Genomic DNA, 13,388 nt, shown 5'->3' on the forward strand with positions numbered 1-13,388 from the left:
GAGAACAGGCTTAGGAACTTTGTCCCTCAAAAGTCTTGCATTCGTAGGTGAAGAGAAATCTCAGCACATCTACACAGTATCCCGGAAAACATGACTATAACAAGATTTGACCAATCCCAACAGTTTGCATTTTTAAGGCCTTAATTCCAAACATTTGACACAGAGAGTGACACAGAATGTTCAGCAATGAGTCCACCTAGCTTGACACAGCTGCTTCTCAGTTCCCCTTCCCTACTCTGAGTCACCACCACCTCTTGCCTGTCCTTCTGCCATGCTTCTTGAGGGCTCAGGTACATGTCTATCCTAATATCCTTAGCCCCTATATGCAAGCCTGTGATGGGGCAGTGATGGAACCTAGCAGTTTACTATAGATATCCGTCAAACACTGAGGAGGTTAAATACCCAAAACAAACAGGCAAAAGACTCCCATCTAAACATATATTCAAACTGCTGAAAACCAGAGGAAACTTTAGAGGCAGAGAAAAAAGACATATCACACATGGAGGCCCAAAGATAAGAATGACAGCAGACCTTTCCTCAGAAACGATGCAAGTCAGAGGACAATATTGCAACAGCTTTAAAGGGCTGACAGGGGATATAACAACTTCAATATTCAGCAACAATATCTTTCCAAAAAAATACCTTTTCAACAAATGAAAATTGAAAAAAAATCATTGCAACTTTTTTCCTATTTTTAATTGCTTTAAAATATCACTCAAGGTGTAAAGTAAAATAGCTGCAAAGTAATGTGTGTTTATAGAGTGTATAGATGTAAACTGCATGACAACAAAAGCACAGAGGACAGGAGGATGAAATTGGGAGTATATTACTGCTGGAGAACATGACAAATTTTAGTGAAAGATTAGAAAACATTAAGATGTATCTTTTCCCTATTTTAGTTCAGTAGATCCCTGAATTCTACCCATGGACCTATTCATTCAATTCTTATGGCTCTGAATTCATTCTCTATCTTGAAGCCAAAATATCCTCTTTAAAATGCAAATCAAAATGCTCTACTTCCACGATAAAATGAGGATTAAGGTTTTAGTTCCTTGAACATTCTTCCTCCCACCAACCTGACTAGGTCCAGCATCTCAGATGTGCCATGCTCATTTCTTCATGATGCTCCTTTTTTGTCTGAATGTCCTCTGTCTCCTTTCCCATGTCCGCACTCCTATTCATCCTCCAAGATTCATTCTGAGCAGGATTTTTACCAACAACTCTTCCGTGAACCCTCAAGGTGAAGTGTGCACCCTGCATACCCCCATTCGCCAACAGCGCAGTGTGCAGGCCTGGCACTGATCACACTACTGTAAATTATAGCCCGTCTGGGTCTCCCACTGCATCGAGACCCCCCCCGTCAAGGAATATGTTACTCGCTGTTGCAACCTTGGCATTGAGAACAAGGTCTTACTTGGGAGACAATTGAAGGGACCATGGATCTGGGAATTAACACAACTGTGGGTCCCAAGAAGAGATAATACTTAACTTCTGAAAGAATTAAACTGTTCTGCTTCAAAGCAGAAGAGGGTAAAGATGGGACTATTATAAATGAACTAGCATCAGCTCACAGTCACTGCTTCCTGGGCTGCAAATATTTTAAAAACTTCTGAAATGATTTGGGGATAAGATGAATCTTTTTGCCTCATACCACCCAGCTTCTAGGTTTGAAGTCCTAGCTTTCTTTCTTGGTGTTTAGTGACTCTCCTTGAAGATTTATTTGTAGCAAATGTGTGGGTAGATAGCAGGCTCCTCTAAAACAAAGATGAAATGTTTTGAAATTGGCTCACATCCAAGATTATGCCTCCTTTCTTTAACTACACTTATGTCTTTGAAAATATTTAGCTTTTTCCCCCATAAACATATTTTTAAACAGGTTTAAAGGCAGCTCATCAGAGAGTGTCCTTACTCATTTCTCCTCCACTGTTGATTCTTCAGGCTGTTTACTAAGATAAACAGGGCCTCTTGTAGGACTCTCCCATCAGGCAGTCAGTAGGAGCCATAACTGGGGCAGCAGTTCCAGTGCCTGGCCTGGAACTTCGGTTTTGCTATGCTCTGCCGCATCTTCTGCAGAGAACGCTGGGTACGCTGCTCTACCAGGGCTGTGAGCCTGCCACCACCATGTCCGTAGGCCAGGTGGCAATACAGGTGAACTTGTGGGTACCAGGGGAGCTGTTTTCTTTCGACATGACAGGCCCTTGGAGTGACATTGCTCTCAAGGATTTCCAGGGGGAAAACACTTAGGAAGGAATGTTTCTGGGTAAGTCTGATCTTAATGACCATGGCCATGGTCTAGTCTCCTCGGAGGCTGTGCTTGGAGGGTGCAGGCAGGAAGCTGCCCTCCCCTCCACTTAAGCACTAAAGGCTCTGTGCTCTGACAGCAGCCTGTACTGGGCTTCCACTTCCTTCAGTATAAACAAGGACACCAAAATGCATCAGACTTCCAAGGCATGTGGTAGAAGGTCTACAGGCTCTTTTCAGAATTTGGAAAAATCTAAGGGAAAGCCTGTGTTTACCTTCTCAGAGATAACTAAACCATGATTTGCCTTTTCTTTTCTCCTGTATGAATTAAATCAGATCTATGCTTCATGCTGGCCATCCTTCAAAGGGGCCGAATACAATCTTGCTCAGTACAGAATGGTAAACTAAATGCTACTTTAGAAAAGATGCTTGGTGGATGAAGACTGTTTCATACTTGGGAGAGGGAATATGAGGGAAAGAAGGCACCTTGGAAAGGCTGGGAGCTTCATGGAGAGACAGCAGGCAGCTGCTCCTGGCTTTCCCCTCGGAGCCCTCCCTCCCTTAGAGAGTGTCACTGGATCTGAGTCACCGTGTCTCCTCCATGCCTGTCCTCAGGACAGAGACCCTACGGGCAGAGCCGGGAGGCTCATGGGGAGGCACCTGTTCCAGGCGGCACTTGAGCGTGGCCCACTCCACGTCCCAGGCGGCCTTGTCGCTGGCATATTGCTGCTGTAGCCGCAGCCGGGCGAGCTCATCCTCCCGCAGCTCTGCGCGCAAGTCCTCTAGCAGGGTCCTGAGTGCCCCGAACAGCTTCCGGCTCTCCACCACCTGTGGGGACACAGGAGTCAGCACTGCTACCTCATGCGACGGTGTTTTTTAGGTCTGAGGAGGAGAGGAGCCTGGCAATCAAGGTGATGCCCAGCTGTTTCCAAGGTGAGCAATAGGAGCAGAGCAGGTGTGAAGCCTGCACAGTTGGTGGGAGAGCCTGGGGCCCCCACCAGCCATCAGTCTCAGGGCTGAGACTGCTAAGGGCCTGTTCGGATAGAACAGAGGCTGGAACTCAGGTTGGCCCTACAGGAACCTGGAGCAGGAGTGCCTGGGTGAGGAGCAGAAGGGAGGAAGCTGCAGGAGGCCACAGGGAGCCCGGGAGCCGGGACCACCAGGATGCCCTGCGAGTTCACACGTCCAAAGCTCTGGTTAGGGATGCAGATTTAACAAGATAAAAACACTCCCCAATGTATGCTGCCATTTTAACACCATCTATTGAACCAGAAGGGAAACAATAAAGGCCTCATGTCTCTTATAAACCAGGGTATTCACACTCTGACTTGCAGTTACTAAGAGGTCATACATATAATGACAAACATAGCAATGGATGAGGGAGGATTTTGAGGTTTAATAATTAAAGCCAAAGGTAAATTCTTAATCTGTTCATGAAGGCTTCCTTGTGGTCCCCCAAGATAGAATCAATGGCCCCTTGTTCCACATCACTAGCAACATGAATAACCAAGCACCTACTTATTTTTCTGGCTGCCACCAGCGCAAGTGCCCTGGGAGGGGCAAAGTCTGACCCCCCATTTCCAGTACTTCACACCATGTTCAGCTCATGTGAGCTATGCAAACAGGTCTGATAGATAAAGAATGGATTTTTATTATTAATCTACCTACATTACTTAAAAGATTTTATATTTTCTAAACCCTGTTGGCTTGGGAGGCACATGTCAAAACCACAACTGCTATCTTCATAAGTTTCAACATGGTCATTATATCAGAAAGGTTTGTCCAAATGAATTAAAACCATTGAATCACATATGGTACCTGGGTAATAAAAGCCACATGGGCCCATCTATTCTGATCAGACAGAAAACATTAAAGTTCCTCACAGGCTCTCAGACTCGCCTAAGGGCAATCTTGTTTGGTACAATTTATGAGGAAGGAAGGAGAAATACTCTCCCAGTCCTGAAGATGGATGCAGATGGTCTCTACTATGGGAAGACAGATCCCCTTCCTCCAAGATGGAATCCCTCTACTTGATAAGCCTCTCATGCCAAGGGCAGTAAGGAGAGAGTGCCCATGGCGCCTAAGCTTGGGATCTGCACCCACATCAGCCTCGTCTCCTCCACCACGTGGAGAGTCAGCTGGGCTTCTTAAAACCCTCTAGTCAATCTGTTAAGCACACACATGTACACATCCAAAAGTGGCCTCCACATTTGGGAAGAATTTAAGATACTTTGGATATATGTTTGGACTTAAATAAAGTTGATTTAGAAAGGAAAAGAGAAATTCCATAACATGAGCAGATTTATAACTGAAAATTCCATAGTTTTCTCTTGAAATATATATCTTAAGTTATATTAGGTATAGTAGACTTTTGATTGAGTAGAAAGGCCTATTTGTTAATATATATTGCTTTTCAATGTTTGTCACCTTGAACACCAATTTTTACTTTAATAGCTCTGAGTTGAAGAGCATTAAGAGTACAATTCAGCTAACATTTGCAAAACTCAGCAGATAGAGGACCTTCTAAAAATCCTATACATTCTTTCCAGCCATCGGACTATATGTAAATCACTACTATACTCAAAGAGGTGCTTATGAAATACATGAAATTGTAATTAACACAGAAGTGTTTCTTTAAACTCTACAACATAAATATTTAAAAATTATGTGAGTGAAATATTAGGTGAGTGAGAAAAGGTATAATGATCTTTTCAGAAATACACATCTTCCTAAGTATAGAATGTGTTTGCTGAAAAATTATGCATATTTTATGGTACATTTGTTTAGTATTTTCATCTTTGGATTTAAAATTTTTTAATTACTACTTTATAAGTCAAACTATTTTAAGCACATAGTAGTGGCAATAATTTTGATGCAGTCTTTGAAGTAGTCATCTAATTTTCATTGAAGAAAAAGTAGAAAGCCACATAATTCTTATAGGTAATCAATAGCTCTCTATGACCATGCCCAAGCTCCATATGTGGTGAGTCTGCAGAGGTCTTAGCTTTACACCAAACGGCTATGGCAACTTTAGGATCAGAAGAACTTTGTGCTCCTCCAATGCAGGGGTTCACATGACAGTCCTTTTGCAGATGGAAAATTTGGTTCACCTCGAAATAAGTACTTTTTGGCATTAGCAAATACCAGATTAAATAAAATTAAGTCTTAATGTTTTCATGCACATTTGGGTCAGGGTAATTAACTTACTGTCTTCTTATACTAGTATAATGTTAATTTTATGGAATGAGCTCAAAAATTGCTTTGGGGCCAGAGGATTAAAGATGGTGGCATGAGAAGTGAGACAAAGGCTTCCTCCTAAAACCACATATAATACAAAAATATAATTAATGCAACTAATCTTAAAAGGCAACAGGAAAGAGGACTGCGCCAGACTGAATACACCTGGATTAAAGAGCAGACCTCAAGGAACAGGGTAACGTATCAAAGCTGTGGCCTGGTGGGATCAAAGCCCTTCCCCAACCCCAGCTCACTGGCAGGAGGAACAGAAATGGAGTGGGGAGGGAGAGATGGTCTGGGACTGCTGAATACCTAACTCCGGAAATCGGCTCTGGGAGCACAAATCTACATTTCATGATGCTTTCATGATTAGGGGATTGGAAAGCTAAGACAGGCAGAATTCCCAGAGAGACTGAGATTCCACCCACTTGTGGAAAGCAGGGATCCATATCCGGCTGCTCTGGGACAAAAGAAAGGCAGGCAGTCTGAGAGACTTCCTAACAAGGAAGCCCTTAGCAAGAGGGCTGCTAAAGGAGCCAGGATTGTACAGAGCTCACTGCTCAAGAGAAAGGAGAGGTAGACAAAATTGTCCGGGTGCACTCACCAGGTTGGGAGCTTTCACAGTTTTCAGGTGCCCCAGCTCCCTGGCTGGCTGTACAGTGCCAAGGACTCCCTCCGTGATACGTAGCCTACTGCGCCTTTCTCCCAGCCAGCCCTACCTGGCTTGTACCGGCAAACCCTACCCTGGGGTTAGGCCACCCAGAGGGAAGATCTGTCTACAGCAACTACAAATGCAAAGCATAGAGGCTAATACCTGTGTGCTCGGCCCACTGGTTCAGGTAGTGGAGACAGGCAAAGCAGCCGGGAAGCAGGAAACAGCTCTTTCCTCCCCGCAGGCATCAATACCACTCCCCTTGACCCCCAACATTGCTTCAGGGGCTCAGCAGCTCCAGAGAGTAGAGCTTCTGGACACTAGAGGGCGCCATACACAAACATGAAATGCCAAAGGAACCCGGTTCAGAATAAAATTAATATAACTCCTGAGAAAGATAACATGGACCTCATGAATCTTCCTGAAAGGGAGTTCAAAATAAAAATCATTAACATCTTCATGGAGGTACGGAAAGATATTCAAGAACTCAGGAATGAATTCTGGTCAGAGATCCAATTGTTGAAGAGTACAATGTAGGGTATTAAAAGCAGATTCGATATGGTGGAGGAGAAGAAAAATGAAATAGAAACTACAGAAGAGAAATACAAAGAAGCTGTGGCACAGAGAGAAAAAAGGATCTCTAAGAATGAAAGAATATTGAGAGAACTGTGTGACCAATCCAAACAGAACAATATTTGCATTATAGGGGTACGAGAATAAGAAGAGAGAGAAAAAGGGATAGAAAATGTCTTTGAGGAGGTAATTGCTGAAAGCTTCTCCAATCTGGGGAAGGAGATCATCTCTCAGGCCATGGAGGAGCACAGATCTCCCAGCACAAGGGACCCAAGGAAGACAACACCAAGACATATAGTAATTAAAATGGCAAATATCAAGGATAAGGACAGACTACTAAAAGCAGCCAGAGAGAGAAATAAGATCACATACAAAGGAAAGCCCATCAGGCTATCATCAGACTTCTCAGCAGAAATCTTACAGGCCATAAGGGAGTGGCATGATGTATTTAATGCCATGAAGGAGAAGGGCCTCAAACCAAGATAACTTTATCTGGCAAGATTATCATTTAAATTTGAAGGAGGGATTAAACAACTTCCAGATAAGGAAAAGCTGAGAGAATTTACCTCCCACAAACCATCTCTACAGTCTATTTTGGAGGGACTGCTATAGATGGAAGTGTTCCTAAGTTTTAATAGCTGTCACCAGAGGTGATAAAAACACAATAAAGAAAGTAGAACAGCTAATTAAGCAAATGCGAAATTAAATGAACTATCCCCAAAGTCAATCAAGGGATAGACAAAGAGTACAGAATATGATACCTAATACATAAAGAATGGAGGAGAAAGAAAAAGGAGGAGAAAAAGAAAAGAACCCTTGGATTGCATTTGTAATAGCATATTAAGTGAGTTAAGTTAGACTCTTAGATAGTAAGGAAGTTAACCTTGAACCTTTGGTAACCACAAATCTAAAGCCTGACCAAATAAAATCAGAGATCAGGAAAGAAGAAGAATTGATAGGCATGCTTGCCTTATTGATAGGCAATAAGTACATACCTATTGATAATCACCGCAAAGGTAAATGGACTGAATGCACCAATCAAAAGACACAGAGTCACTGAATGCATAAAAAAACAAGACCCATCTATATGCTGCCTACAAGAGACTCATTTTAAACCCAAAGACATGCAAAGACTAAAAGTGAAAGGATGGAAAAAGATACTTCATGCAACTAATAGAGAGAAAAAAGCAGGAGTTGTAGTACTTGTATCAGACAAAATAGACTTTAAAACAAGGAAAGTCAAAAGAGACAAAGAAGGACATTACATAATGATAAAGGGATCAATCTAGCAAGAAGATATAATAATCATTATAAATATCTATGCGCCCAACACAGGAGTATCTACATATGTGAAACAAATACTAACAGAATTAAAAGGGGAAATAGAATGCAATGCATTCATTCTAGGACACTTCAACACTCCACTCACTGTGAAGGACAGATCAATCAGACAGAAAATAAGTAAGGAGACAGAGGCACTGAACAACACATTAGAACAGATGGACCTAACAGACATTTACAGAATTCCACACCCAAAAGCAGAAGAATACACATTCTTCTTAAGTGTACATGAAACATTTTCAAGAATAGATCATATACTAGGCCACAAAAAGAGCCTTGGCAAATTCAAAAAGATTGAAATTGTACCGAACAGTTTCTCAGGCCACAAAGGTATGAAACTACAAATAAATTACACAAAGAAAATGAAAAATCCCACAAACACATGGAGGCTTCACAACATGCTCCTAAATAACCAATGGATCAATGACCAAATAAAAAAAGAGATCAAGCAATATATGGAGACAAATGACAACAATAATTCAACACCACAAAATCTGTGGGATGCAGCCAAGGCCGTGCTAAGAGGAAAGTATATTGCAATACAGGCCTACCTCAGGAAAGAAGAACAATCCCATATAAGCAGTCTAAACTCACAATTAATGAAACTAGAAAAAGAAGAACAAATGAGGCCCAAAGTCAGTAGAAGGAGCGACATAATAAAGATTAGAGTAGAAATAAATAAAATTGAGAAGAATAAAACAATAGAAAGAATTTTTGAAAGCAAGAGCTGGTTCCTCGAGAAAATAAACAAAATAGATAAAACCCTAGCCAGACTTATCAAGAAATAAAAGAGAGTCTACACACATAAACAGAATCAGAAATGAGAAAGGAAAAATCACTATATGGACACCACAGAAATACAAAGAATTATGAGAGAATACTATTAAAAATTGCATGACAGCAAACTGGATAACCTAGAAGAAATGGATAACTTTCTAGAAAAATACAACCTTACAAGGCTGACCAAGGAAGAAACAGAAAATCTGAACCGACCAATTACCAGCAATGAAATTTAACTGGTAATCAAAAAACTAGCTAAGAACAAAACTCCGGGACCAAATGGCTTCACTGCTGAATTTTATCAAACATTTAGTGAGGCCCTAATAGCCATTCTCCTTAAAGTTTTCAAAAGAGTAAAAGAAGAGGGAATACTTCCAAACTCATTCTATGAGGCCAGCATCACTCTAATACCAAAACCAGGCAAAGACACTACAGAAAAAGAAAATTCTGGACCAATATCCCTGATGAACATAGATGCAAAAATACTCAACAAAATATTAGCAAACCAAATCCAAAAATACATCAAGATGATCATACACCTTGACCAAGTGAGATTCATCTCAGGGATGCAGGGAGGTACAACATTCAAAATCCAGCAACATCATCCACCACATCAACAAAAAGGACGACAAAAACCACATGATCATCTCCATAGATGCTGAAAAAGCATCTGACAAAATTCAACATCCATTCATGATAAAAACTCTCAACAAAATGGGTATAGAGGGCAAGTACCTCAACATAATAAAGGCCATATATGATAAACCCACAGCCAACATCATACTGAACAGCGAGAAGCTGAAAGCTTTTCCTCTAAGATTAGGAACAAGACAAGGATGCCCACTCTCCCCACTTCTATTCAGTGTAGTACTGAAGGTCCTAGCCATGGCAATCAGACAACACAGATAGATATAAAAGGCATCCAAATTGGCAAGGAAGAAGTTAAACTGTCCCTTTATGCAGATGACATGATATTGTACATAAAAAACCTTAAAGAATCCACTCCAAAACTACTAGATCTAATATCTGAATTCAGCAAAGTTGCAGGATACAAAATTAATACACAGAAATCTGTGACATTCCTATACACTAACAATGAACCAGCAGAGAGAGAAATCAGGAAAACAATTCCATTCACAGTTGCATCAAAAAGAATAAAATACCTAGGAATAAATCTAACCAAAGAAGTGAAAGACTTATACTCTGAAAACTACAACACACTCACAAGAGAAATTAAAGAAGATACCAATAAATGGAAACACATCCCGTCCTCATGGATAGGAAGAATTAATATTGTCACAATGGCCATTCTGCCTAAAACAATGTACAGATTCTATGCAATTCCTATCAAAATACCAACAGCATTCTTCGACGAACTAGAGAAAATCATTCTAAAATTCATATGGAACCACAAAGGACCTCGAATAGTCAAAGCAATTCTGAGAAGGAGGAATAAAGCTGGGGGGATTATGCTCCCCAACTTCAAGCTCTACTACAAAGCCACAGTCATCAAGACAATTTGGTACTGGCACAAGAACAGAACCATAGACCAATGGAACAGACTAGAGAGCCCTGATATAAACCCAACCATATATGGTCAATTAATATATGATAAAGGAGCCATGGACATACAATGGGGAAATGACAGCCTCTTCAACAGCTGGTGTTGGCAAAACTGGACAGCTACATGCAAGAGAATGAAACTGGATTGTTGTCTAACCCCATACACAAAAGTAAAATTGAAATGGATCAAAGACCTGAATGTAAGTCATGAAACCATAGACAACATAGGCAAACATCTCCTGAATATAAGCATGAGAAACTTCTTCCCGAATGCATCTCCTCGAGCAAGAGAAACAAAAGCAAAAATGAACTCAGGGGACTACATCAAACTAAGAAGTTTCTGTATGGCAAAGGACACCATCAACAGAACAAAAATGCATCCTACACTATGGGAGAATATATTTGTAAATGACATATCCGACAAGGGGTTAACATTCAAAATACAACTTACACGCCTCAACACCCAAAAAGCATATAACCTGGTTAACAAATGGGCAGAGGATATGAGGAGACAGTTCTCCAAAGAAATTCAGATGGCCAACAGACACATGAAAAGATGCTCCACATCACTTATCATCAGGGAAATGCAAATTAAAACCACAATGAGATATCACCTCACACCAGTAAAGATGGCCAGCATCGAAAAGACAAAGAACAACAAATGCTGGTGAGGATGTGGAGAAAGGGGTACATTATGCTCAGTGAAATAAGCCAGGTGGAAAAAGACATGTTCCAAATGACTTCCCTCATTTGTGGAGTAAAACAACAAATCAAAACTGAAGGAACAAAATAGCAGCAGACTCAGAGACTCTAAGAAGGGACCAGTGGTTACAAAGCGGAGGGGTGTGGGAGGGCGGGTGGGGAGGAAGGGAGGAGAGGATTGAGGGGTATTATGTTTAGTACGCATGATGTGGGGGATCACGGGGAAAACAGTGTAGCACAAAGAAGTCACATAATGGATCTGTGGCATCTTGCTGCACTGATGGGCAGTGACTGCATCATTGGGGTGTGGGTTGGGACTTGATAATATGGGTAAATGTAGTAGCCACATTGTTTTTCATGTGAAACCTTCTTAAGAATGTATATCAATCATACCTTAATAAAAAATTTTTTAAAAAATTGCTTTGGGGTGAAGGATGGCCAAAGGGAGTAAGAAAGCCCACAAAACTGATGCCCTTAGGCCTCAGGGGCTGCTTGGGGCATGACCAGAAGCCAGACTCTGCCACTGGTGCACAACAATAAGACTTGATGTCCAAGTAAAAGTTTCTGAAGACCCAGAGTGAGCCATAGATGGGCATGATACTTCTAAATGGCTTTTTCACATACAAAGACCCTAGTAATGATAATTAATACTAATTATTTCCAATGGGCCAGCAGTGTGTTAATTCATTCACCTACAGGACCCAACCCCACTTGAATTTCATGTCAACTCTGGGTACATACCTGTCCTATACCTCGTGTCCCAGAGGAGGAGCTGCAGCACAGGGACTGAGTTGCTGCTGGGGTCAGGCTGCTAGGAAGCGCAGAGCCCACACACTGTGACCCAGGTATGTCGCACCCAAGGCTAGACAGATCCAGCCAGGATATTGGAATTCTGTCATTATACTCGGCCCAGGCTTTTTTATTTAAACTTTGCCTTAGAGAACTCATCTAATCTCTGTGAAACAAATTCCATGCCCCATATCAAGGGAAATAATAGTGAGCCATTCTGAAAGAAGGCTTAATGAAGGTGCTTCTCTCACATTTTTCCCTGGTAGTGGACCTTGGTGAGCTATGTTTTGGGTAAAAGTATGACCCAAACCTAGTCAGGAATGAGCTCAAGACTCTCTGGTCCACTTTCAGGTCTTTAGATAAAAGTCTTCTTGGAGTCAGAGCTTCTGAACCTTCTGTACCAGCTGCCCAACTATGCAACATTTTAGCTTATGTATGTGTTAAATATAGGTCAAGTTCAATTAAAAAGGCCAACTTTTCAATCTCCTCAAGATCAGCTGGTTGGTTTTCTCACATAGAAATTGGATGAAATCATTCCACTATTTTCTTCTCCTCAGTCTAAGGACATTTCCGTCCTTGCAAGCTCACCTGTCTTCCGTAAGATAAGGCTTAAAAAAATACCAAAATTGGGATCAGGAACTTGACTGTGCTATAAAGTATTAACCTTTGCAACAGGCTCAAGGTTGGTCTTCAGCCAATAGGACTGCTGTCCAAGTATTTAATATATATTACTAATACAAAGTGAAAAGGAAGTTTATGGAAAAGGTAACATACCAAGATATTTGTGATACAATGCCTGCTATTTTACAAAAGCATTCTTGCCTACAATTCCTGAGCTATGCATCAAAATTCTGTGAAAGAGCTAAACTGCCATCAACTACTTTTGCTTTAGCCATTCACTTTGGAGATGGGTTTCATTTAAAGCTAGAACTGGTATAGTGACCTGCTGCAATGGGCTGACCCACAAAAAGCCAGTCACAAAATAGAGTGGCCTCCACCTCCTACTCCTTCAGGCAACTAGACCTTTATGCAAATATAGGTAGTCAGGGGTTCTGGAATGTTGTGTTAGCAGCACTGACCCCCAACACATGCATGCATAGTTTGTTCCTATTTGATTTACATAAAGAAGGAGACCTCATGCAGCATTCAATATAAGTAATTTCTCTGCCAGGAGTCCCAAGACAATCCTTTACTGTGAGATTAGCCAGAAGGGGCACATGTGCACATCCAGCAACATTTTAATAAATAAGTCATTTGTTATTCTTACCTTCATTGTTGCATCCAGATTAATTTTAAGATTCTTCTCTGAAACCATTATCCCTCCACAGATAGAAGAGAATGAGTTACTGACAACCATAAAAGAGGATGGCCATGAAAATATAATCTATGATGGAAGTTTACAGATGTGATAGATCCATTTATGTATAGAAGGCATCTGAGAGTGCCTCTGGCTTCTGAGACTATGCCAGAGAACCTGGGCCACAAGGGCTCTGTGCCTGCAGGTCCCCAT

At 41.3% G+C, this 13,388-nt stretch overlaps 1 protein-coding gene across 10 annotated transcripts in view; it reads right to left on the reverse strand.

Annotated features, from left to right (window-relative positions):
- Positions 1-13,388, reverse strand: part of MTCL1 (microtubule crosslinking factor 1) — a 131,731-nt gene that overhangs the window by 20,340 nt on the left and 98,003 nt on the right. For all 10 annotated transcript variants that reach the window (XM_036880692.2, XM_057504049.1, XM_057504044.1 and 7 more), the window contains one exon: positions 2,902-3,069. In XM_036880692.2, the coding sequence (XP_036736587.2) occupies positions 2,902-3,069 (168 nt within the window). The remainder of the gene's footprint in view (positions 1-2,901; positions 3,070-13,388) is intronic.

The sequence above is a fragment of the Manis pentadactyla genome, chromosome 6 (genome assembly GCF_030020395.1).
Source record: "Manis pentadactyla isolate mManPen7 chromosome 6, mManPen7.hap1, whole genome shotgun sequence".
Lineage (NCBI taxonomy): Eukaryota > Metazoa > Chordata > Mammalia > Pholidota > Manidae > Manis > Manis pentadactyla.